At 40.9% G+C, this 25,656-nt stretch overlaps 1 protein-coding gene across 1 annotated transcript in view; it reads left to right on the top strand.

Annotated features, from left to right (window-relative positions):
• The window catches only part of ANKDD1B (ankyrin repeat and death domain containing 1B), a 31,149-nt gene that overhangs the window by 773 nt on the left and 4,720 nt on the right, over positions 1 to 25,656 (top strand). Inside the window, exons 2-13 of the mRNA XM_026866481.1 lie at positions 462 to 647; positions 3,428 to 3,531; positions 5,538 to 5,636; positions 9,382 to 9,480; positions 9,574 to 9,678; positions 11,421 to 11,519; positions 13,126 to 13,224; positions 15,006 to 15,104; positions 15,987 to 16,085; positions 17,680 to 17,778; positions 21,341 to 21,439; positions 24,167 to 24,262. Coding sequence (XP_026722282.1) covers positions 462 to 647; positions 3,428 to 3,531; positions 5,538 to 5,636; positions 9,382 to 9,480; positions 9,574 to 9,678; positions 11,421 to 11,519; positions 13,126 to 13,224; positions 15,006 to 15,104; positions 15,987 to 16,085; positions 17,680 to 17,778; positions 21,341 to 21,439; positions 24,167 to 24,262 — 1,283 coding nt within the window. The remainder of the gene's footprint in view (positions 1 to 461; positions 648 to 3,427; positions 3,532 to 5,537; positions 5,637 to 9,381; positions 9,481 to 9,573; positions 9,679 to 11,420; positions 11,520 to 13,125; positions 13,225 to 15,005; positions 15,105 to 15,986; positions 16,086 to 17,679; positions 17,779 to 21,340; positions 21,440 to 24,166; positions 24,263 to 25,656) is intronic.

Here is a 25,656-nt window from a genome sequence, read left to right on the forward strand (position 1 = left end):
GGCGGCGCCCCAAGGGCTGACGGGGCGGCGGGGCACAGCCGGACCCCCCTCTTGCCTCGGGCCCCGAAAAAAAATGAGCGGAAACGGGGGGGGGGAATGTTAAACGTAAGCTGCTTTATAGCTACTAAAACGTGCCAGCGAGGATGTGCGGATGCGGGATCGGGAGAGCTGAGGTTTAGCAGGTCTGTTTGCCCGGGGACAGGTCCTGCAAACTGCCCCGCGCCTCCCTTTAACGTCACCCCTGCAGCTGTCCGAGGGGGTCCGCTGGCGTTGGTGACATCCCTGGGGCTGAGCATCTGCCAACAGTTTCACAACCGATCCGGGCCTCCGTTTTGGGGGGCACACAGAAGCTGGGGGACCTGCGGGTCTCCTTGCACGCAGGGGCACGACCCCCGGAAACGGGATCTCCGGCTTGCGTCTGGCAGACGGGTTTGTGACAGAACAGCCTGCGCTGGCGTGAGCTGCGATTGCTGAAAACGGGTCATTTGTGGAAACGGAGCGGCAATTGCCGCACCCTGCTACGGCCCTGTCCTGTGATCGCGGTGTGACAGCCGGGAGCCGTTCTCCTGGGCCGTGGTTCCCGCTTTCAGGCTGGCAAAAAGGACAGATAGAAGAAACAAATAATGTATCACTCCTGGACTCAATAGGTAGTTTTCCCCATGACTTCTTTGAATTGGAAAACGCTTATTTTATAAAAAAAAATTCAGGACTTAACAAAATACCTTCTTTGCCCTAGTAATTTTATTTCCAGGAACAAACAAGAAGTAGAGAAAACAATGAAAACGTTACCAAACCATTAAATAGATGATTCAGTTTTTAGAAACAATAGAGTAAAAATAAATTTTGTTGTCACTTGAATATGAATATTATCGGGTTTGCATTTACCTTCTTGAAGCTCTTCAGCCAGTTCAGATTCCTGGGTTTTCTCCATGTGCTCTTTGAGACAATGACAACTGAGATAATTATATTATGGATAGCAGGAGATTAAAAGTGGAGGTGGGGTGGGTGCAAAGATTTCCATTGTCTGTGAGTACTGAAAGCACTGGTGCACTTTTCTACTTCACTGGAAGTCATCCTTATTTGTGGTATTACTGAAAGACAGATTGGGGCCACTAAAATAAGACATAAGGAAAGAAAAATTGAAGGTACCTCGAAGCTTGAGTTTCTGTTGAGGAAGACTTTTAGGAAGACTTTTTGTTTTCAGATAGTAAACTAAGTGATTTAATTTTCTGTGTCTTTTTACATCCTTGCACTTCTAAGAGAGGACAAATGGTGGGATGTTCAGTACACCGCAGACAGGGCTCTCTACAAAGGAAGTCAACTGCTAAAATTACTACTTCAGTTAGCTCAAAAGAAAAACTGAATATAACTATTTTGTGTTTATAATTATGTAATTATTATATAACCTGTAGGACAATAAACCAGACATTTTGTATGAAGCCAAAGAAAGTAATGCCCCCCAAAATTTTGACAGCCACAAATAGATAATTGATTGCTGCTGTTACTTGAAATTAGAGTGAGTAGCCAAATCCTGGAGACCCCAGCTTGGATAGAGGGCTGTCATAAATCTGTAGTCTGACAGCTCTATACCTTTGTCATTTCGTGCATGAAAAAAACATTTTTGCAAAAGCAGCAAAAGGTTGTGCAGCAAGTCAGTGCTGTGGTGTGTTGCGACTGTCCTTAAGAGATGTTGAGAGAGAGAGAATACTAAGATCACACCCAGAGCAAAAGGTCTTTTTAACATCATACAGCCAATTCATGACTTATGGACAGGAGAGAAAAGATCCATTATTAATTCTTTGTCAACTGTCATTACCAATGCAGATACAGCAGAGAAACATATTTTTCTCTTGTTTCTTGAAGGCAATGCAAGTAAACTGTGGGGTTGTTCCTGTATGTCTTGAGGTGCAACAGCATTTATCTTTGCATCCTCATGTAAGATACATGTGCGAGTGTTCATCAGCCATCAGTAGGAATGAATGGGGCCTAACTGTAACTAATTGCAGCTAATTGGTGCCCTGTGTTTTGTTTCCATGTCTGCCAAAAATTTGCCTTGAGCCAGATATCCTTTGACCATTTGTTTATCCGTGTTTGAACTCAAGATAGCATCCAGAAACTCTGCTGGATGCTTCTTTAGGTTGTAGACCTCGAAAAAAAATGGTTTATTCTGCAGAGATCCCTGTTCATTATGCTGATTTTGCTGTCAGCCACACTCCTTGTCACAGATGCCTGGGGTGAATTTTTATTTGCAACGGCTTTTTGTTTTGGTTTGGTTTTGGCTGTACCCCCGTGTTGTAAAACAAGCAAGTAATATTCTGTGATTTCCAGAGAATTTTGGGAGGATGTTTCAGTTGTTTGAGGTGCTTGGATAATGTTATAGGAAAGCTGGAAACAGCCCTTCAGTCTTACTGCCTTGAGCTGTATTCTTAATTAGGCCTTAACGAATTTATAGGATGAACTTGCATGACAGGCCTCTAAGAAACAGATCATTTCTGCAGTTTCTAGTTCAAGAGAGTTCTGTCCTCTTTGGTAATATCACTGGAAAAGTGGCTTTCAGGACAAAATATTCTAGACAGAAGATATCGAAGTGATTAACTTTTTAAGTGTGATATGCTAGGAAATTAAAAATACCTACTAACGTTTTTGCGACCGATTTAACTGCTGCATTAATTTCTAAGTGGTGAATTAAATGTTAAAGTAGAAACGTGAGAAATACTCTTAAGTTAGCTAAACCAGTTATCAGACACTGGAATTTTATTTTCCAAAGTTACTGAATATTAGGTGTCTAAATACATGCTGCAGCTACTTTAGTTGACCAAACAGATGTTATTTTTTCGGTTGAGACGTTAAAGGAAGGTCTGAATTTAATAGTAAATTCCACTTTGCAGCCAAATTTTGAGTTCAAATATGTGCCTTCCCCCCCCCCCCCCCCCCCCCAAAGTCCTGGTTGGTTGGTTTGTTTGTTTTCAGCTTGTTCATACCATTTGGTTACTGCTATAAATTTTTATATATTTGGGTGGGGTGTTCTCTTTTAAAACAGAGCAGTTTTTCCCAGAACAGGAAAAAAATGCTGCAGTTTGTACTGTTCACTGCTATGCCTATAAAATACTTTGGGACCCATTTTGATGGCAAGAGCTTCATAAATGAACTCTTCTTGCTGTGAGCTGTGCAAATAATGGTCATCCATGCTGTGAAAAACCTAGCTCTATTTGCCCTTAAAAGCTGAAAATAGAAACATCATCCAGATGTCTCTAGAGGAGAAAAATGTAATCCTGGAACACTTCTATGATGAGAAGCAAATGATTCGCATTATTTGAAAATTTGAAATCAGGACAATTAAAAGAAAGCAAGAACAGTATCATCATCCCTGAAGTTGCTTATGGCTATTTTTTTAGTAATACCATTTTTTCATCATATTTTTTCACAGTATTGCCAGACGAGAGAGAATTTCAATATGCTGCTAAAATGAACAATTTGGAAACCATGGAAAAGCTGTTTAAAAAAAACGTTAACATAAATGCTGTAGATGCTGTGAGTATGAAGGGTCTGACAGTTGACTGATCTGAAATGTGACTTCTTGGGGTTGCATGGGAGAATCCCAGCATGCTAGACCCATCAACTGCAAGGTGGTGAGGCAAGCAGGAGTGCCTGCTAGGACCTGGTTAAGAAACATTTCACAAATCTAGTATGGACAGTAGGATTTGTGCAGCATAACTCACGGGTCTTTGCATTTAGCCACTAGTCTGTGCATCACATTGGGAACTAAGGCCTTCAGAATTGTGGTCCCTGCTCAAATATTTACTCTGTGTTCTTAGGTGACTAATTTCTCAAGTTCCTCATCTTTCAGAGTGGGAGGACTTAGCCTCATAGTCACTCTGAGAATGAATTTATGCTGCTAACATTACAAATTTCAAGTGTGAAATATTACCATTTGGTTTATGTGGAACCACTGGGAGTATTCTACCATATCCTCTGGTTACAGAGTTGAGATCAGAGTTCAGATTTACCCTAGGTAAATGAAAATGCATTTCTTATGCTGACATCAGCTCTAGGCCTAAAATCTGAGGATCTATACTTCACAGTAACAAGGTGCTGTATTCCATGTGAGAAGTAGTGCAACAGCAATGGAGCGGTTGTGGTATTAAACTGGGAGTTGTGGAGAACAGTTTTCCCTCAATGGCTGTGTATCAATCATCTACCCACGAACATCCGATGTTACTTAATCATGGGTTCTGAAAAAACTTACTTCCCGTGTCCACATGCATTTTTCCCAGCTGAGGAATTGAGGAGATAGTACAGGTGCATTCCTTGTTTTGTTTGTGAAAAAGAGAGGGAGACAAAAATTTATTTTGATTAAACTCTTGAACAATGAGAGTATTCCCATCAGTTACACAGTACTCTAAAAAGTCACTTAAAAATAGTTATTGCTTCTTTATTGCTTTCCAAAATTCAGGAAATTAAACTTAAGTAACTTTCCAGTCCAGTAGTTTGAATCTTTACTCTGTCATCCTTAAATCAGACCTATAGTATAAGAGTTTTACTAGCATAACAATGTGGGTATTGTGCATTGATTGATTGATTCCCCTAGTGCTTGCAGCTTGTACTGGCAAAACCATTCTTTTGTTCATGTTGATCATTCCTACCCCTGTACTCCCAAGACAAATAAGCAAGGCTGCCAAAAGGTGAATTTTGTTGACAGAACTATTTGTGTCTGTGCAAGAGGCTTTTTCTGGCATAAATGCATGCCATAAATCCCACCTTTTTATGTTTTTAACACATATAGCTGTAAATTTAAACTTACACATGGATAAGTCAGCTGATCTACATAGAAGCATAAGCAAACAAATTTAAACTGACTTTTAAAGTTAATTGGTAAAATCACATATATCCTTGTGTGGAAACTCTCAGTGAATTATGTTAAACCCAGTTATGTTCACTTCAACTGGAAGCAAAACTCTCCACTAAAGTTTAATTCAATTTAACCAATCCCTTTTAAACTCACACAATTAATTATTTGAAGGGTAAATTAATCAAATATTCCTGATAAGCATTGAGCCTATTCACCTGCATAGAATTACTCACTGTTTGCAAGGTGGAAGCTTTCATTTACACAGATAATGACTCAGTCTAGAAAGGTGAGTAACATTGGGTGAGGGAGGAATCTCATCATGCATTGCAGAGATACAGTCAAAAGCAAGGAGGATACCAAAATCTAATTGCGTAAATTTAGATCTCAGCTTTTCAAATCAAACCATATAATAAAATAGTAAACATGGATGCTTCTTGTATTGCATGCATCTCCTCAAGGTAGTATATGATTCCTTAATTCTACTTGACATCTCAGCAAAGGGATGATGCTACATAGAGTAACTAAGTCATTCTGGTTCTACAAGAAACCTTTAAGATTAGTACCTTAATTCTATCCAAGGCAACAAAAATGCAGATAAAGCTGTTGAAGAAGAACTGTGCAAACGTGTGTTTGTTAATAAGGAAAAGCCATATTATGGACCTGACAACCAAAGCTTTGCTTATTTCAGCTGAAGCGCACTGCATTCCATTTTGCTGTTGCGAGAAGTCATATATCAGTGGTGGATTTTCTTCTCCATCACAAAGCTAGACTTGATATGGCGGATCAGGTAAGCTGTTTATGTGTTTTGATTCACGCAGTATAGGAACACCTTAGGGGAAAAGTAAAAGTAGGTATTTGACCTTATGCTCGCCACTTTACAAAGTTAGGTGCTTGCTGTAAATGCTTCAGGTTGTCTTAACACTGCACATAATCTATATGGAAAAACATTGTTAGAGGAAAAACACATTGTCCAGAGCTTTGGCTATGTTGACTACTTACTTTATGAAGTGCAAAGGTGGTTGAAGCCATGTTGAGATTCTATTAAACACTCTAACTCTATTAAACACTCATTCTAATTAAAGATTAGCTTTTAATTATCAGCTGTCTTTAATTCTTAGATGTTAATCATTTTTGTTGAAAGACCATTGGAATCTCTGCATCATAATTATCTTGCAGAGCTTAAATATTATGACATTACATATTGTATTTGACAGTGATTCATGTATTCTGTCAATCAGCTTGATCTTGCAATTAATAAGAAACAGAATGAAGATACTATGATTTATTTCTTACTCCATTCAGTTTCTGAAGATATTGTGACTTTATTTCTTACTCCATTTCAGTTTCTGGCATACTTTTTGTATGAACAGGTGTAAGGTCTTAAGCATTCTTAACATTTCTCAGTACAAAAAGTAAGCTGATTAAAAACGCACAGTAGTGTTCTTAGCAGATATGTGGTACTCCCACCTTTAGTTTGGAGACTTGATCTAACTCATAGTTAAGAAGTTTATTGATTAAGCAGCACATCTCTAAGAAATCAGTAATACATTAATTGGCTAATACACCACTGTTATTAGTAGTGTTAATTCACAGTTATATCACTTCAAGTTGGAGTGATTTGAGTTACAATTCTATTGCTTATTATAAGTATTAGCACTGAAACATAATTACATTAATGCAAGGAAATCTGGTACTACTAAGCTGCAGTTCTGTCACTTGTTCTTCTGCACTTAATATCAAGGTACAAGTTTTTCCCTTCTTATCCACCCCTACACTCCCAACTCTTTCAGACATGGAGCTGATGGAGAGTCCAACAGGAGAGTCCAAGGCAGTCCCTTCCTATACTGGGGGGAGCTTGGATCTGCGGGTCACCTTCACTACCATCAGCAGAAGTACAAAACCACAAGATTATGGACATCACAAGATTCTTCCCTTTTTTGTTCTCCATCTGATTGTATACTTTGTCTTTTTTTATTATTTTCATGAACCAACCTTTTTGCTACCCTTGTGCCTTCTTTTCTCATCCCAGACTCCTCCCTGTCAAACAAATCATGCACAGAACCACACAGAATGGCTGAGGTGGGAACCTCTGGAGATGGCCTAGTCCAGCCTCCTGCTCAGAGCATGGCCACAAAAAGCAGATTGCTCAGAGCTGTGTCCGGTTGAGTTTTGATTACCTCCAAGGATGGAGACTCCATAACAACAATATTAAAACCACACAATTGAGTTGAGTTTTGATTACCTCCAAGGATGGAGACTCCATAACCTCTCTGGGTGATTCCAATGTTTGATAATCCTCAGGGTAAAAGTTTTTTCTTATGTTTAAGTGAATCTTCCTATACACAACTACAAGTTCCACCTCAGACTTCTTTGGCTAAACAGTCCCAGGTCTTTCAACCTCTCCTCATATGTCAGATGTCCCTTAGTCATCTTTGTGGCCCTTTGCTGAACTCTGTGCTGTATGTCCATGTTTCTCTATACTGGGAAGCCCAGAACTGGAAACAGTACTCCAGGTGTGTCACACCAGTGAGTAGAGGGGATCACCTCCCTTGACCAGGTGGCAGTGCTCTTCCTAATGCGGCCCAGGATACCATTTGTATTGTGTGCTACAAGGGCACATTGCTGGCTCATGTTCAACTTAGTGCCCACCAGGAGCCCCAGGTCCTTCTCTGCCAAGCTACTTCCCTGGGAGTTTGCCCCCAGTCAGTACTGGTGCCTGAGGTTACTCCTCCCCAGGTACGGCACTTTGCATTTCCCCTTGTTGAGTTTCATGAGGTTCTTGTCAGCCCGTATTTCCAGCCTATTGAAATTCCTCTGGTTGGCAGCACACCAATCTGTTCCGTCAGCCGCCACTCCTCCCCATTTAATATCATCTATAAATTTTCTGCAGGTGCACTCTTCCCCATCATTCATGTCTTTAATGAAGATGTTAAATAGTACTGGACCCATGATCAGTGCCTAGCGTCATTGCTAGTGACTGGTCTCCAGCTGGATTTTGTGCTGCTGATCAGAACACCTTGGGCCTGGCAGTTCAGCTGTTTTCAGTACACCTTGGTATATCCATTTGCCTACACCTGTACTGTTTGTCTACAAAGATGTAATGGGGGCCAGTGTCAAAACTGTTACAGAAGTTGAGATAAACATTGACTTCTCTCCCCTCGTCCACCAGGCTCGCCTTCTCATTGTGTAAGGCTATCAGGTCTAGATACTTTTTCTCCTTGGTCATTTCTTTCTCCTCGGCAGACTTTTGAGCCACAAATTTTGCCCAAGTCCAGCTTTATTCTTGTATCCTGCACACCAGACACATGTTCCATGATGCCCTCCATTGTTTTCCACTGGAGTGTCTGTTTACTGTGCCCAGTGTGGGGCTCCCCAATACAGGGAAGACACTGGTAAGCTGGAGTGAGTCCGGTTCAAAATCTCTTGGATGATTACATTGAGACACATGGTGTATGAAGAGGTGCTGAGAGAGCTGAGTCTATTCAGACTTGGGAGGAGAACAGTAAGTAAGGGGGAGACTTCAGTCAAAACTTGACAGGAGAAGGGCCTGAGTGACCTGATCCAATGGGACAGGTTTTGATCAGGAGGCTGTAGAAATTTGAACCTCCAGAAGCCTCTTCCAGCCTGAACTGTTTTGTTATTCACTGAATAGTTTGTGAGCAGTATCATGAATTCCCTGTTACAGCATGCATCATGCTGTCAGAAGTGTTTTACTAATATGTATGGAAACTCTTCCCATTCTATATTATTGATGGGAGTCAAGCTATTTATTCCTCATTTACAGAGGAGAAACTGGGGAAGGATTACAACTGTTAAGGAATTGTCTTTGATCTCTTGCTTCCTTTAGGTTCTTCTGACTCCATCTCTTAGATCAGGTGTTTTTCTGGTGGAGTACAAATGTCTTGTGTTTACACAGCATTTAGCACAATGAGCCATGATTTATGATGCTGCACCTGGCCACAGTACACACAAACTGAGGAAGAAGTGTGGAAAAGCTAGAGAGATCTGTGGCCAAGATGGGAGACAGTGGCTGCAAGTTCCTTATCTCTACTCCTTTTGGCTCTAAGAAATTAACAACAGGATGTGTTGGGTTTAGAGAATTGGAGAGAAGAAAAGTGAACCTTAAAAGGAGGGCTAACTGGAAAATTATGTGACTCATGGAAATACAGTCATTACATATCATCACCTGAAATGTCATCCACTGCACCCAGTACTGTCTAAAGGTTTCTGGAGAGAGGGAATAATTTCCACATAGTATTTAATCCACCCATCTTAAAATGGGATCAGTTATTCTCTGGAGATGCCAGACCTATGAGGAGGGGAGCCTGAACATGTAGCTGGGTCTTGATGCATGATATTTAGCTTAATTTAAGTGAGATGAATCCCACTCAGACTGCAGTGTTAATACTGATTTTCTAAGAGCCTGCAGAGCAGAGAACACGCTGATACACAGAACTAATCAAAAAGATTTAAAGAAATTTGCCATGAGGTATATTTGTGGTTAATTTCTGCCTTTATAATTTTATTTGAAGCATGGCCTGACAGTGATTCATCTTGCGGCTTGGACTGGAAATCTGGATATAATGAGAAAATTAGTTAAAGCAGGTGCAGATCAAAAGGCTAAGAATGAGGTTTGTTGATGACAGATTTTTACCAACTCTCAAACATATTTATGTTGAAAAAAAGTCAAACTTGTTCTTACAGAGCTGCTTATGGTTTTTCAGGAAGGAATGAACGTACTGCACTTTGCTGCTCAGAACAACAGTGTTAAAATAGTTGATTATTTTCTCCAAGATCTTCATCTGAATGACTTGAACAAGCCTGATGGGGTACAGTATGTTTCTTTCTGTTTATTTCTTTAATGTCATGAGGCATCTGTTGTGGACAAAGTGATCTTGACTTGGGGAATTTCAGTTAGTTTATTGCCAGTTACATAGACTTTTAATTATTGATTTGGGTATCGAGAAACAAATAAGACAAGCAACCAGACAAGCACTTAGGGAAAACACCTTTCCTGCCTCTTTGCCTGTCTCAACTGAATCTACACATCTCTTCTCCTCTGCTTCCCTTGCTTTTGCAGCACATGCTGCTCAGTCCTATTGATGAGGCGACAGTGGGAGGCAGAGGAGGTTGGGGTCAGTCCACAGTGGTTTCCTTTCTTTTTTGCTCTTTGTTTCTCACACTTTTTATTTGTTCCAGCAAGGGCTCTTCCATGGGCTGCAGTCACCCTGTGGGTGTACCTTCTCCTGTGTCTCCTCTCCTGCATTCTCTCATGTCTCCTTATATATCTCCCGCTGTGCATCCTCCCTGTAGTGGTGATGGCCCTTTCTTAAATATGTTTTCACAAAGGTATCATGTGCTTCTCTGATGGGTTGGGTGCTGATATGTGGTGGGTCAGTTTTGTCCATTGTGGAACTAGCTGGAAGTGGCTGTAACCAGTGTAAGGCAGTCTCTGACCTCCTCTCACAGCTCACCCCTGCACCTCCCTGACCTTACCAAAACCTCCCAGTTATGTCCAATTTGGGCTTATTTCACCAACATAGAACATAAAACTATGTGCAGCCATCCTACAGAGGGGCACCAACTCTTCAACAGTGCCAGGGCCTTGTCTTCATCAGGTTTACTGTGCTTTTATTTTGCCTTCTCGCAACATTGGGATCTTGCTTTGCTTAGCTAAGTAGGATATTTTATCTTTACATGAGGAAAATTTATTCTTGTAGGATCTGTCATCACAAGAACAAAGTTCCCCTATCCTTTTTTTTTTGAGTCTTGAACTGTATTGACCCAGTGGTGCAAAATTCTGATTTTTTTCTACACATGACAAGGCTGACAAAACACAGTTAATTAACAAAACAGACTTTTGTGGTTTAGGCCTTGGGAAAGAAAAGGTGAAGAAGAATCTTCTTTATGTTGAGGTTATTTTATAATTATCTGTTAGTTGCTTGCATTTTTTTTCTTAGATACTCAATATAGTCCACTATCAGGCAGTAGGGCCATCTAACTAATTGGTTAGATGGCCTCACTGTCTGACCAGTGGTATGGTTTTATGTCTGAGGTTGAGTTGTGAACAGCTGGAACAGTTATTCTTAGTTTAACCACCACATAATTAAATTCAGGCCTCCTGGCTGTTCTTGTCTGTGATTGCAGAATTCAGATCAAACCTGTTATGCCATGGAAATAAATCTTGCAACTTCTTTACTGCCTGTTTTTGAGCGTCCTGACTTCTAATGACACAGTAATCTTGATAAGTATTTTCAAACCGAGAAGAATTAAGAATTAAATATTTTAAGAACATTTTCTACCTTGTTACTGTTTCTGAACAGTTTTCAAATGTTTTCTTCAGGATATGCAAGATGTATAAACTGTTTTTTTACACAAACTAAATATTGCATGTTTTTAAAACTCTTATTCTTCTTATGTGTTTCTACTTTTTTGTTAATCTACTTAGTCATATGATACGTAAATTTTTATGCACAATACACATACACAAATGCATGCCATATATTTAGTAACTGGAAGCGAAGTATTTTTACTTTCAGTAACTGTGTTTTTTTCCATAATTGTTTTCTAGAAAGGTAAAAAGCCTTTTCTTCTGGCATCTGAAAAAGGCCATGTTGACATGATAAACAATTTGATTACTCTGAAGCTGTTTACATCTGAAAGAGATAAGGTAAAGGTTTATTTTCCACAGAAGTATAACTAAAAGTGTGCTTCTGAAAGATTTCTTTGGTACAGTGTAGTTACTGTACAACCAGGTAATGAGAATAAGCTGTACAGATGTCTCAGTGGTGATCGTGGTATGTATTTGACCAACAAATATACAAGAATGATGATTTTTCAGTAATTAAGGGAAGACAGTGGGACTTCTGGACTTATTGCCAGGAGACTTTTCCATAGACATTAATAATTCATGTAAAGCCAGACTAGCATATGCTGTCTGTTGGGAGAAGTAGGAAAGTCTGATGATTAAGGTGTCAGCCTCTTTACTGGGAGATTGTATTTCCCAGTTTTTCACTCTGCTTCGCTGTGTTTGTGTGCTACTGTTAAGTCCCACATTACTAATTTTTCAAAGATTTTTAAATACTTCAGGATGCAAACAAATACCTGTGGGGATTTTTCAGAAGGGCTTTAACACTTCAATCTGATGGAGTTTGCTTTTGACACTGAATTTTAAAGGTATCTAAATAGCTTTCAAAGTCTGCCCTTAAATTTACTTAGTCCTTACTTGACTATTTGTGGAATGAGCAAGTTGGTATTTCTCTGCATCTGAAGCACTGCAACAGTAAATACAGTAAGAATTGTGAAATGGTCAGATACTGCATTTATAGAACCGTGTAAGTAAGCACTGAGGAAGTGATGCTGTTTGTTGGTATTGTGGTAATAGTTTATAAGCTGCAGCGCAACCCAGAGCTCTGCTGTGCTAAGCACTTTATCAGCAGAGGTTAAAAGATAGTGTTGTCCGAGACATTTTAGCAGGCTGAAGGTGTAAACAGCAACTATGGAAGGCAAATGCTGTGATCCTACAGAGTAAGTAGGTAAGAAGCCGGAATAGAAACTCATCTTCTGGGTCACTAAAAGCAATCACACTGTATCCATTATTTCTAAAAAGGATTCTCGGTTCTGTGAATGAAAAGTTGTTCTGGACTCTCATTTCTCTGAGGGTTAGGATTATTCTCCTAATTTACAGCTTTAGTTTGTTTTTAGCCAGTTTTATACTTTTTCTTGTGCCAGTGTAGTCTTTTAGCTCAAAACCTGCTGCTCTTTCTGAACTTGTTCTTTGTTTTTATTTGTTTGCTGGTGTGTTGATTTGGGGTTTTTTACATAATTAGCTAATGAGAAATTGTGCTGATGGTGAAGGTCAAAGATTGCAACATTGGCATCAAAGCCAAGGCAAGTTTCTACATACTTACTTAGGTTTTGGCTATTAATCTTTAAATCCATGATCCTGGGGGCTTGGGATATCCTTTATCCGTGTTGGAACCAGTACCCAGTTTTCTTCTGATTCATTCTTTAGAAGTTAGAATTTTAGGTCTTTTCACTGGTCATGCACTGCAGTTTTCAGAATATGAGGCAACCAACTAGACTGGCAAGGTCATGTCTGCATACATGTGAAGAGACTCCTTTTGGATTAGTCTGAATCTTGGAACATACTGTGTGGATCTGAATCCTTCTCCTTGTATGTAAGAAAGAGATGTATGTGAAAGACCAAAGGCTTTATGTTGGTTTTGACTTCACTCTGGATTTTAAAATATCTTATTTGACATTTTAATTTCAAGGAGGGAAACACAGCATTGCATCTAGCAGCCAAAAATGGTCACAGCGAAGTTGTAGAAATTCTGCTTGAACAGTGGGAGGAAATAAATGAGCTTAATCAGGTAAGGACACAAATTACTGAAATAGATGAAGGAATAAATGTTGCACTGAGTAGACTTCATTAGTTTCGCTGCATTTCTGGTACCTTTGCATCCTGTTTTGTTGTCCCTCCTTCAATGAATTCAGCTGCATTAACTCCTTCGTGTCTCTTCCTTTGTCCTCTACTCTTCACACAATGGCCTCCCTCTCCATCTCGAATGCCCTTGCATAACTACCAGTAGAAGAAAATAGAGGAGGGCCTGACCTCCACCTTGCTTCCTGTCCTCCATCATTTCTGGCCACGTGATTCCATTCCTTTTACCATCTCTGATACTGTTCAGACTGTGCACTGAGCCAGTTCAACATGCATACCCAGCACATACTGTCCCAGGCACCTCAGTAAAGAGGTGTCAGATTTGTACCTGTTCATCTGATCTCAATTGACTGCAGACACTGCCTACCCACTTTTTCTTTCCTGGATTGGTGTTGGTGGAGCTCAGCCAGTATATTCTTAAATTGCATATTAGCTGTGAAGGTTGTATCCCGAAGTTGATGCACTCATGAGCTTAATTTTAAGCCTTAAAGTAGGGGTGGAGAAGGGAAATGCACCCTAACTACTCAACTTGTCTTTCTTGCTTTGCAAAGGGTCCGTGTTTCTTCTGCCCTTTCTGTGGGGCAGCTGGAATGAACTGGGCAAGTAACTTTATTGTGGGCTGGCATGCTCACTGCAGGAACCTGCTGCGTGGTCAGTGGTCTGTTCTGCTGGCTCAGTGGGCGAAATGAGTAAGGGACACCCACTCTGACCCAAGGCCCTCCTCTTCCTTAATCTGCAGCAGATTTATGGGTCGAGGGGATCTCTCTTATCCAACTTGTCTGTTATTTCCAGCAATGTGAGCCTTGAGGCACACAAGCCCCTTTAGAATGTGAAGTTCTCATGTTTCCAAGCCCTGTGTAACAGTGTTGCTTCTGCACACAAAGGTCATACTGCTTGTGCCCCTGCCTAGCCATGGCAAATCATGTGACCTTCCTGTCCAGCTGGAGATGTTCTGGTCTGTGGATAAACAGGTTTCTCTTTCACCAGTATGAGGAAAGCACTAAAATATATAAAGTTTACCAGAATAATGGTGACAGGAGTTTAAGCAAAGAAAAATCAGAATTTATTGATGCTTCTGTGAATGCTGAAACACTAGAGTGTCTTTCAGTAATCCTTTGTGTATTTTAGGAGTTGATAAGCAGGGATTATAATGATCATTGTGTAGCTGATGTAACTTATTTAAGAGTCTTGCTGTGGAGACATGGAGACTTTTTTGGAGTGGGAATATTTGAAATAAATATGCAACAGAATTATTTCTGCTAAAAGTTCTCTTTATAACTAAGACTGGTTGGGAATTTGTCAGAAATCCATGGCATTAGACTGACAGAAATTGGTACTTACAGTATGTGCTGTGTTGAAGATCAGCAGATGATACACACTGTCTTTGTTTCTGTTCCTGTTGCTATCAATCTTCATTGAAAACAGTGCAATTAATATTTATTAAATAGCTATCTGTATTGTAAACCTTACCATACATCTGTCCACAGCAGATGTGACCGTACATCTGTCCAATGTCATCTGTCACTTAAGTGTTGGTGAGTTACCATTTCATTTAATTGTTAATTTAGGAGCATTCAAGTTCTGCTCTATTGTGACCATCTCCACTTTTCTATTAGCTGGATGAGCCTGATTGAGCTAACCTGTTTTGTGTCACAGCCTTGTAGTTACATGGCTTAAATTGGAACAGACATTCTCCCTCTGTTGTTCTAGAACGGAGAAACCCCATTTTACTTGTCTGTTGAAGGAGGTCACAAAAAATGTGCTGAACTCTTACTGGAAGCAGGGAGTGACATCAATGTTTTAACTCAGGTACGTACACAGTATCCCTCCAGCACACAGGTACTGGGACATCCTGGGCTCTGGGAAGGACCTTATCTCTTCTTTTCTGTGTGTACTAACGGTATATTTGCTCTGCTTAGTTTAAAGAAATGGTAAAAAAAAAAAAAAGAATTTGGAGTGTAGAGAGTGCTAACAGTAAAACTGATGTGGAAGAAATATAGCATAGATTTATTTGACAGTACTGTGGTGGAACTGATTTATTTGCTGTATGTCCAATGGTAAAACATATGACTAGGAAATGTAACCAGGTAGGGTAACTGAAAATCATCATTTTTTGGCAGTGTATATGACTGAACTGGTGACAAACCTGTTCTCCACATCTGGTTTCTGGACTCCAGCTCACATCTGTTGAATGGCCTTGGCATGCCTGCTGTGAGAACTTCATAATTCCAGCAGACTGAGAGCGTGTTTGTTTTACCAGAATTATTGAGTGAAAATTTTCTATTGATTTATTTTGAGAAGTTTAGAAGTTAATGTGACTGTACTTGTTAAAGGGCAAACTGAACTAACAGACTAGGAGACATGTTGGCATTGTTGTTGTCCATGGTGCAGGATAGCTGACAATGCTGATGTATCTCTTTCTTAAAAGAGATTGAAAATGAGTATAAAATACTGGTGTTATAGCACATTTGATGTGATATAGTAAAAATGGGAAGTTATTTCAATATTTACAAAACATATCATGCTACCTGCTTATCCACTTCATTTTATAACATTTTATCAAAGGGAGATTTTTGAGGGGAGGGGATAATAACACAAATTTGAAAAAAATATTATATTGATAGCTCTCTTTTGTACTGTTTTTCCAGCAACAAAAATGTAAGGTTTTGCTGCCTGTACCATTTTTTTCAGAACAATAACAGTGCTTTGCAGATTGCAGTTCAGAATGGACATCTATCCTTGGTAACTTTCCTTATTGATAAGCATATTGACCTGGTTCCTAAACCTGAGGTGAGTGTATATCACAACTGCTGTTGTTCAGCCTGTCCTGTCTTTTATTGCTTTCCTTGGGAATTCAAACAGCTGAATGAGATTGACTGTTCCTTTATATTTTTGCTATCCATGTTATTATGTGGTTTATGGATGGTGGTTAGCAATATGTATGGACAAACAAAGACAATGTCCTGTTGCACAAACCCAGTGAATGCCTGGGCAAATTGGTTCACTGCAGTGTAGAGGTAGCCAGGCTAAATCAGGGACCCAGCATTAAGAGCAGATGAGCAAAGTATGCTGCTTGAACTAAGCAGCAATAATGCAGGCCTCCCTGTGTGCTGTGGGCAAAGAATTAATGCTTGCAACTGATTCTGAATTAAGGTAAATAAAAGGTAAATAAACACTTCAATTCTTTCACCCTCTGCACTCAAAGCATATGCCTTCAAAATCTGCATGTCACCATTCTTTGGGTTTTAAAAAGAAAGACATATGCCTAATATTCAAATCTTGTCTCAGTTTATATATTATAGTTTTTGTTACATCAGAAATCTTCTGTAAATAGGAAATTATTTTCCACCTCTACAATACAGGACAAAAATAGAATCTGGGCTTCGTGACTTATCTGCCATAATCACTGGCCTGTTGTGTAATGTTATCAAGGAAGAACAATTTATGATGTGTTTGAAATGATTTATTTTAAAGATCAGGCAGTTGTTGTGCTGCTTGTTCTCACTGGCTCTCTGTAGCAGAAGCAACTCATAGAATTGTAGCTTACATTTTGGAAATGTTTCCAGTGCAGCATTGAATAGGAGCTTACTTTATTTTTCTGTAGCCCTGAAGAAATGGCTGTGGTTTATAAAGACACTAATGAACTGGTGTCTGGCACCCGTGAATGGCACTGGTATGGAATTACTCTTTAGCTGTATTTAACAAGAAACTGATGAGTCACAGGTTCAACATACAAAGTGATTTCGCCAATCTAATGGTTGGGTTGTGACTGGTGTTAGATCTGTGCCCCGCTTATTTGAATAAATAACCACTCAAATAAAAAAAAAAAACCTTAATTTCTTTCTGGCTGTAATTTGCTTTTTATAAATATGACAGCAAGTCAGTTTAATATGAAGAATATTTCCAGCAGCAGTATATGACAAGTGTTTCTTCCTGGAAAGTAGACTTTGACATCTGTTTACCCAACAAAGAATTAATTTGCCTCCAGCCTGTTCAACTAAGTACAAACTGAATTTTCTGAGGGAACAGAAACATTACCCTAAGCTCTCTATTGTTGGCGAAGCATAGCAGCACATGTCAGCTATGAACGCGTAAGAGCAATGCCTTGCTGTGTTCCTAAGTGGTGACACACTGATACACACCCTGTGCATTCAACATTTCCAGGTTTTTCAGCTGTGTTTGTTTACCTCCTGCTGTAGGTGTTGTAGGAGCAGGCTACCATCCCTGACATAACTCAGCACCTCAAGGTGTATTTTTTGTGGTCTTGAACCTCTGCTACAGCATATTGCCTTTGCAAGGGGCAGATACGAACAAGAACCTCTTTCTTGTTTGAGTGAACTAATAATGTACACAAGTATAATAGTTTATTATTTTCTCTCCACAGCAGAAGAATTCCCCTCTTCATTTAGCAGTCATCAATAATCATCTACCAGTAGTAAAAAGCCTCTTGGATGCCAATCATGATATAAACTCCTTAAATCATGTAAGAAATACTGGGAATTAACATAAATTCTCTGGTAAAGAGGAGATTATATGGATTTTGTTTGAAATATTATTTTTTTCCTTATGAACTCAGGGTACAAAAAAATACGAAGGAAGAGGCAGTTTGCTCCTTATCTTTTTGCGTGTGTGCATGTGCTTTTATCACTAGTACATGATGTGCTAGTATTGTTTGTGCAAGATAAGAATAGCAAAGTGCTATATACTAAGAAAATATTTGGATTAATTTATTGTTTGAATGTTTTATTTCATGCGTAATAAATGGCAGAAGTTCCAGCGGTACTGATCTCAGAGAAACTCAGTGCAGAGTGTCATTTGATGGGGAAGGAGTTAATTGTTTCATAGCAACCCATAGGGTGCTGTGTTTTAGATTCATGAACAAAACAGCACTGGTAAGGCACGAGAGGTTTAGCTGTTGCTGAGTGGTGCTTGTATAGCACCAAGGCCTTTTCTGTCCCACCCTCTGCCCCCCCAGTGAATAGATTGGGGGTGTGCAGGGACCTGGGAGGGGACACAAATAAGCAGATGACCAGAACTGACCAAAGTGATGCTCCACATGACACCTCACTCTAAATGGTTAAGTCACAGGTCTCTGTGGCACAATTGGGTAGTGTATTCAGCCTGTTAGCTGAAAGGTTGGTGGTTCGAGCCCACCCAGGGACACTGGGAACTGTTTTTCCTACTTTTGCCAGGATTTTTTGGCGTCTGCTTGGTGCCAGTAGTCTTTGGAGGCCTGGTTGGTTGTTCTCCAGTTCGCAGTAGACCAACCTCCACCACTGCTAATCCCCTCAGGTAGTGGAATACCCTCCTTTGTGGAAGGCCACATGATGTGTGCTGATGTATTTGCTTTGGTGCTAGCATCCTTGATCCCTTTCTTGCTGTACAAAACCTCCTAAAATTGTTAATGACCATTTTAAGCTTTTGCTCTGTTTTGTATCCCTGTGTTTTGCCATGATAGAAGCACTGGCCTTGAGTATCATCTGGTATTTTGGGGCCCTATGCTGCTGCTATACAGGTACTCAGAGAACCATCTCATGGAGAAAAACAGCAATTACACCTTCCCCCTTTTCTCCTTAGAGACCGTGCTTTGTGGAGAGAGGAATGAATGGTACCTACCCCTTCTTCTCCAGATAGGTGTCTCCTACTGTCTTCTAATGGTTACTCAGTTCCTTGAATATACTTCTGTAATCAGACTCTTCATACTAGTGTGTGTTGTGAGCCTGATTTTGATTATTGTTCATAAGGTTAAACAACTATTTGGGAATGCAACAAAGGAATGTGCCCACAGGCTGTCAGTCCTCATGTGGGAGGAGCAGGGTAGGTGCCTGGGGCTGTTATTGCCTCCAATAGTTTGGGATTTCATGCCTGAACCGGCATGTAGTCCCAGGTAATTGATGCACCACTTGAATGAGGGGAGCCTTGCCTGCCCTGATGGAACACGATGAATTCTAATGCTGTGTTGGGGCTTGGTCCGTGCTACTGAGCTGCCATCCAGTGCCCTCAAAAGAGAAAGAGGGTCTCCTGATGAAGGAGCACACAGGGGGATGCTGAGAATGTCTCCTGCTCTGAAGCCACCATATGGACCCTGAAAAGGTCATTCAATCTGAGGGCACAAGCAGTGACTTAACTAGAAACCTAACCCTCAAATATAAAAGTATGGTGGAAGCAGATGTCGACTCAATTAGAAAGAGAAGCAGCAGCTCCTGCTGAGGCTTGGAAGGGGGAAGAGGAGGAAGTAGGACAGCAGAGGGAAAAAACAGAAATGGCAAGAGAGGTGGAAACTACCTGGTCCCCATCCCTGAACAATCTACAAGATAGGCAGCAGGTTTCATCAGCAAGGTGAGCACATTGCTACCTGGTTCTCCAGTGCTGGGAAAGTAGGGAAGCCCAGCAGCTGGCATCCATCTCTGGGGGACTATGGGATTGACAAAAGCTTGGAAGAGAGGCAGGCACCTGCGAGCCTCTGGAGGTGGCTCTTATTGAGTGTGAAGGCAAGATACCTCCTCAAAGAAGATACTGTAAACTAGCAAGGCAAGTAGACTGTCACAGAAGAAGGTATCCAGTATCTGAGGGAGTTAATGGTGGTGGAGGTGGTCTACAACAACCTGGCCAACAACCAGGCCCCCAGCAATCTGGGTGACATTCAGTGCTCATGCTCTGCGTGGCAGAAATTTGTACAGAGCTTGTGCATGTTGTACACTGGCACCTTGGCCATAATGGAATGGTGAAGCATCGTGTATAGACTAGCCTGCCAGCTGCGGAGCTTCAGAAAGAATCTCTCTTCTCCCTCTGCATCAACCCTACATCTCAGCTGTGGAAAGACTATCCCACCAGGTGTGTCGTCCCAAGTTGGGCACTGTGACACCCTGCTGGGGAAATGCACTCTGGCCTCTCACAAGACAGGTGGCAATGCTCCCCACAATAGTAACAAGAACTAATCTTTGAGAAATCTGTAGTTCATCCCTTCCTGTTGATCATTTTATTGATAAAGATTAATTTATACACATTTTTGTTTGAGGCAGAGGCTGTCATTTGTGGTTGGAGTCAAGTATGATTCTGTCACATAAAATAAAGAGTTTTGTAAACTTCTTGAACCCATCTTTTAGCAATGTTTCGTGCTTTGTCTCTAGCATATCTGTGGTTCATACAGTAGCTACATACAGATCTCTAAATTACCACAGAAAAGAAATTAGGATGTATTGCTGGGTGAAATTTGTGAGGTCATGTGATCATAGTGTGTATTCCCAAAAGTACTTCAATTTAAAATGATGCTGTGTCACATGAAACATGCTAATGGACTTGTCCAGATATGCAGGTTTTCCACAAAGGACAACATACCTTTTTTGTTGCTCTGTTATTCCCATAGACGTCTGGAATTTCTTATGTTAATATTCTGTGGAGGGCTAAATAAATAAACAGGTTTTATTTGGGTACATGCAGCTGTGGACAGACTATACAACCCTTATTTCAGACCCAGAGATTAGACTTGAAGCTTGCCCCTTTAGCTGTACTTCTTGTTAATGGTTTGATTTTGTTTAATGTTCCCCCCCCCCTTTTTTTGTGTGTGTGTGTGATTTAAGGTTCACTGAACCCACTAATGGAGTAGGTAGAATTCCATGTATCACTGTAGCTGGCTGAGCTAACAAACCCTGTTGTGGACATGGCACAGTGTACTGATGTACTGTTGAAAATTTTGGATGTCCAGTTGTCTTTGCGTGAATTTCAGCAGGGAGAAAGTTACTCAAGAGTATGGGTGAGGGTTGAGAGAGAGAGCTTGTTATGTTTACAGTATGTCAGCAGGGCACGACAGCAACTTTTTCTTGAGCCAGCTGGAACTCCTGCCCAGTTTTCCTGGGGAGATCCCAGATGCTGTCTGCCTGAAAGAAAACTGGAAGGTACATCACTCAAAAGTTAAATGATTTCATTCTGTTCAATGGTTTTTTTGCCAAGGCTGTCTCTTGTTAACCTTTAGATTTAGATTGTAAGAAGTCTGCTTCTAAGAGGGAGTTTGGCTTATTGTATTTATTTGGTGTCACTAATTCCAGAGGCAGGAAACTCCTCTACATCTGGCAGCTGATCTTGGCAATGTGGAGCTGGTGGAAGTGCTGCTGAAGACAGGCTGCAATCTCAAGACTGTGGATAAGGTAGATTGCATTCCTCACATACGCAAGGATTATGTGATTTTATTTTCTATTTTATAACCTTCATGCCAGAGATGCAGGGAGCACTTGTTGCCAGTTGTCTTTCTTAGGTGTCTAGGACAGTCCTAGTTTCCTAGGAAGTATCCTTTTAATATTGCCATAGCTGCAGCTTGCAGAGACCCAAAACTGCTTTAGTGAAGAGCTGTAAAACTTCAAAGCTCTGTAGTTTGAAGGGTAAACCCTGCTGCCAGAGGCTTCTGATGGAAAAAAAGGACTAGGTTTATGGAGTGGAAAATGGCTTGTGGCTGTTGTAACTGTGCACCCACAGCCAGGTTCCTTGCCAGCAGAGGCACAGGTACTGCCAGCTCCACCAATTGCAGTGATGGTGAGTTTGCCCTTTAGCACTCTGGCCCATCTGGGAAATGATGGTGTCATGTCTCTGAGAAGCTGTCCCAGATCCATTCAGGTGGGTGCTTAGACCCAGTTTCTGATGTACAGCCTGGAAAGACTGAGGCAAGAATGGCAGTGACTGGAAGAAGTACCAAAACAGTCTCTGGGGAATTGCTTTTGAAAAGACAGAGTACCAAATCCAGTTTTTTACGAATTTTGCTAAATTACTGCAAGATTGAACTTCTGCTTTTTATACTGTTACCACTATACTGGCTTTCTGTATGACTGAATTGACAGATTAGATGTTTATCATGAGCAAAATCTACATCTTCAGTAATTTTTAAAAAGTAATTGTCATGCACAAACTGTCCTGATGAGGAGTAAAGCTTTATGGACTAGCATCATCTCTTCTTTCCCTAGCCTGACATGAGGGTTGGGGCTCCGAGTGTGGGTGACACAGTCAGTGTGTTTTGGGAAGCTGAGGTAAGATGCTGCATTGCAATTAAGCCTTCCCATTGAGAGTCATTTGTACCAGCTGGAGAGCTGCAGTTCTCATATGGACTAACCCAGAATGAAATTTTGTCCACTTTAGAGAATGCCTTAACCATTGGAAAATTGTCTCTACCTATTTGTATTCCACAAGCAGGAACAGAAAATTGCCTGTTTTGACCTTAAGCACTTGTGAGCCCTGTGACACTGGATAGTGCCCTAGTATTACAGCAGTGCTGACAGAGTTCAGGGTATGTTATAAGAATATAGCTTTGAGCCAACACAAGTTCTGTCACCTTTCTGCATTGGTTTTATTTCTTGCAGCAGCTTTTCCCTTGCCTGTTTGCTGGATGATCCCTAAGGCCATGACACTGTTAGGAACATTCACAAGTATAGCCCTTTTTGAACTGAATTGGTCCGGTGGTGTCCAAAATATTCCTGACCTTACTGAATAGCAGGCAGGATAAAGGGGACCCTGCTTCGATTGCAGAGCATTTTCCTGGCCTCAGTGCCCCAGCAGCAAGAGTCCCCTGCCTCCAGAGTCTGTCATGCATCTGCATGAGTTGCAAGTTGTTACAGCTCAGGAAATGCTCTCATGGGAGCTCTTCCTTCCTCCCATCTGCAGATATAATTGTCATTGGTTGTGATTGATAGTGCAGTGAGTGCTCACTGTGTGCAAGACTGCTGTGCTACATGTGCAGGCAGGATGCCAGTGGTGTCTGCACTAGCACAGGAGGCCAGAAACACCCCCCTTTTCCACCCTGTCCACCTCCCTGCAAAATGCAGGGCATTTTTCCAGAGGTGGGACCCAAGGACTTCTTGTGGTCTCTGGACTCCTCACATATAATGTATTTCTATGCTATCAAGATTTTATGAAATGTAAATTCCTTGGCTTCCAATGCGGTGCTTTTCTAAAAACAGGCTAATTAGAATGATCTTGAGGAGAGCCAGGAGCTAGAACTCAAAAGGTTATATATTACATAACTTTATAATAGCTGGAGAGTTGAAATGCCTTATAATTTAATCTTCTAATTAAGGGGTTGGCTTCTTTTAGGTCTAATTTTCTAGAATGCCAAGCACTTGATATGTGGAGAATACCCCAAGTATTTAAATCTGAGGCAGATCCACTCAGTGCAAATCTGCTGAAAACAATTGCGGAGAGCCCTGTAGAGCCATTGAGATGCCCTTACATTGAAGTGCTGATAACAGAGAGGGGTTCAGATAGACTGAGCAGTCTTCTATAACTGGAATTAAAGCAGTGGCTTGTAATTCCACTGCCTGTAGTACCTGTGAAACATCACCTTCAGTTGTGCTCACTTCAGTTGTCATGAGAAAGTCATTCCCACACCCTCTTTTCATTCTGTGAGCCAGCTCCTCTTACCAAAACAAGACACAGGTGTGCCCTTGAATTTGGAGGTTTCTAAATTTGCCAGCCTATCCATCTGAAATGCAGTTTAACCATAACATGGAAATGTGCTGTATTTAGGGTAGTATTCAGCCTGTGGATTCCTGGGCTTGCATGAACTTGGAAAGGGTGACCGCAGAGTGCAAGCTGTTACGAACTGTGCAGCAGTTTGAGTGCAGATTTCTGAAAGCAGCTGTATTTCATCAGAAATTCTTTAGGGGGAGTTCAGTGCAGGGAAAAAATTAGCCACCTCTGAGCTGAGGGGATACAGTGTGTACAAAGCATAGGATTTTGATTATAGCTGCCCTGAAGCCATAAAATTATAGTAATATATTTTGTTGAAGAATAGGATGGGGATCTGTAAATGAAGGTCCTGTGTTCCTTCTATGATATACTTATCCTCATATATATGAGATAATGTTCTGATTGACTATCTCTGCTTCCAGCATGGAAAAACTGCACTAGCTGTGGCATCAAGGAGCAGTCATGCCCTCATTGTAGATATGATCATTAAAGCAGAAAGGTATTATGCCACCAAACAGGTAAGAGACATCTTTCATTACACTGAGAACTGTAAGGGAAAAGCTGATTCTGATCCTGAAGCGCCTTTTGACTGAGGTGGTTGCTTTTGGCAGCAGGCTGCAAACTGGCCTTGATAAATTGAGTTCTCTACATTATTCTGTTATATTCTGAGAACAGAAAGGTCTCTACCCCATCCAGGTTTTATTCTTGACTAGCTGTAAAATTGTAGGCAGATCTTACTGTTTTCCTGCATCGTGCTCTACACGCAGAGATAAAGGGGTGGAGAGAGATTCTGACCCAAACTTAAACTGTGCCATCAGCATCAGGGCTCAGATGACCTGAATCCACACTGATCCCGGTGTTCTTTAGTAGAGCAAAATCTGTGGTTGAAAAACAGAGGAGTGCAGGTGTCTGTCGCTCCTTTGCTAGTGAAGTCCCAGCTGCTTTGGCAAAAGCTCTCTTCTGTTTCATGTGTGTTAATTATAAAATGCAATCAGTGGAATGGGAAGGAACCAGGCAACAAGTGTGAATGACACAGCTTAGATTGACCTCAGAATTGTCTGAATTCCTAACCTTCCTTCCCTAGTTATTTAAATGTAGGCTGCATAGCAATGGGCCTCCTTAAAGGACTGAGTGTCAGATGTATTAAAATGTATATGACAATTTATTTTGGCCTGTGTTGATTATCCCACGTCTCTTATGAATTTGTACATGCGCTATAGGCAGTAAGTGTCTGAACAAGAAAAGCTAACCTTAGTACCTCTTAAAATCAAGAGTATTTGGAGCTGCTGGTGAAGCACAGAGATGTGCCCTGAAACTCACACCCAGCCCAAATGGGTCTTGAAAATTCAGGATGTCTCATGTCCTGGGGTCTTAACTGGGACCATTTAAAATTCTGAGAGAGCTTATTTGTTACATCAATGACAGTTGTAGCAATGAGCCACAAAGAACCTGCTATACCTACACACTTGATGAAAGGGAGCTGTTTCATAGGATGGTGAAGGTTCATTTTAGGGCATATGAGTGTTCCATAAACCAGTCTTGTATTGGCTTGCTCAGTTTTTCTTGTTTGGAGCCATAGGTTTATGTACGCTCCCTGAGAATTGGTTAAATTTGCTGGGTTTTGACACAGTACGGTTTAAAATCGCCGAACTCCCTCAAATACACTGTTTACTTGCATACTGGTCCTAGTGAGGCAGTAGAAGACATCTCTTGTAGCATCCACCATGCTAACACTGTTTCTGTAGAGCAAGTAATTCTGTGAGCACCAGAGCCAACTGGGGCAAAAGGATTGGTGAAAGGAATTCACTTGACTGTCAGTTCAGTCAATTTTCATGAAAAATGTCTCCACAAACTCCCCGTGTAATGCATATTTGATTTGCATGAGTCCAGCTGGAGTTGTCAGGCACCTTAT

This window comes from Athene cunicularia (genome assembly GCF_003259725.1).
Source record: "Athene cunicularia isolate RWA chromosome Z unlocalized genomic scaffold, athCun1 chrZ_part3, whole genome shotgun sequence".
Classification (NCBI taxonomy): domain Eukaryota; kingdom Metazoa; phylum Chordata; class Aves; order Strigiformes; family Strigidae; genus Athene; species Athene cunicularia.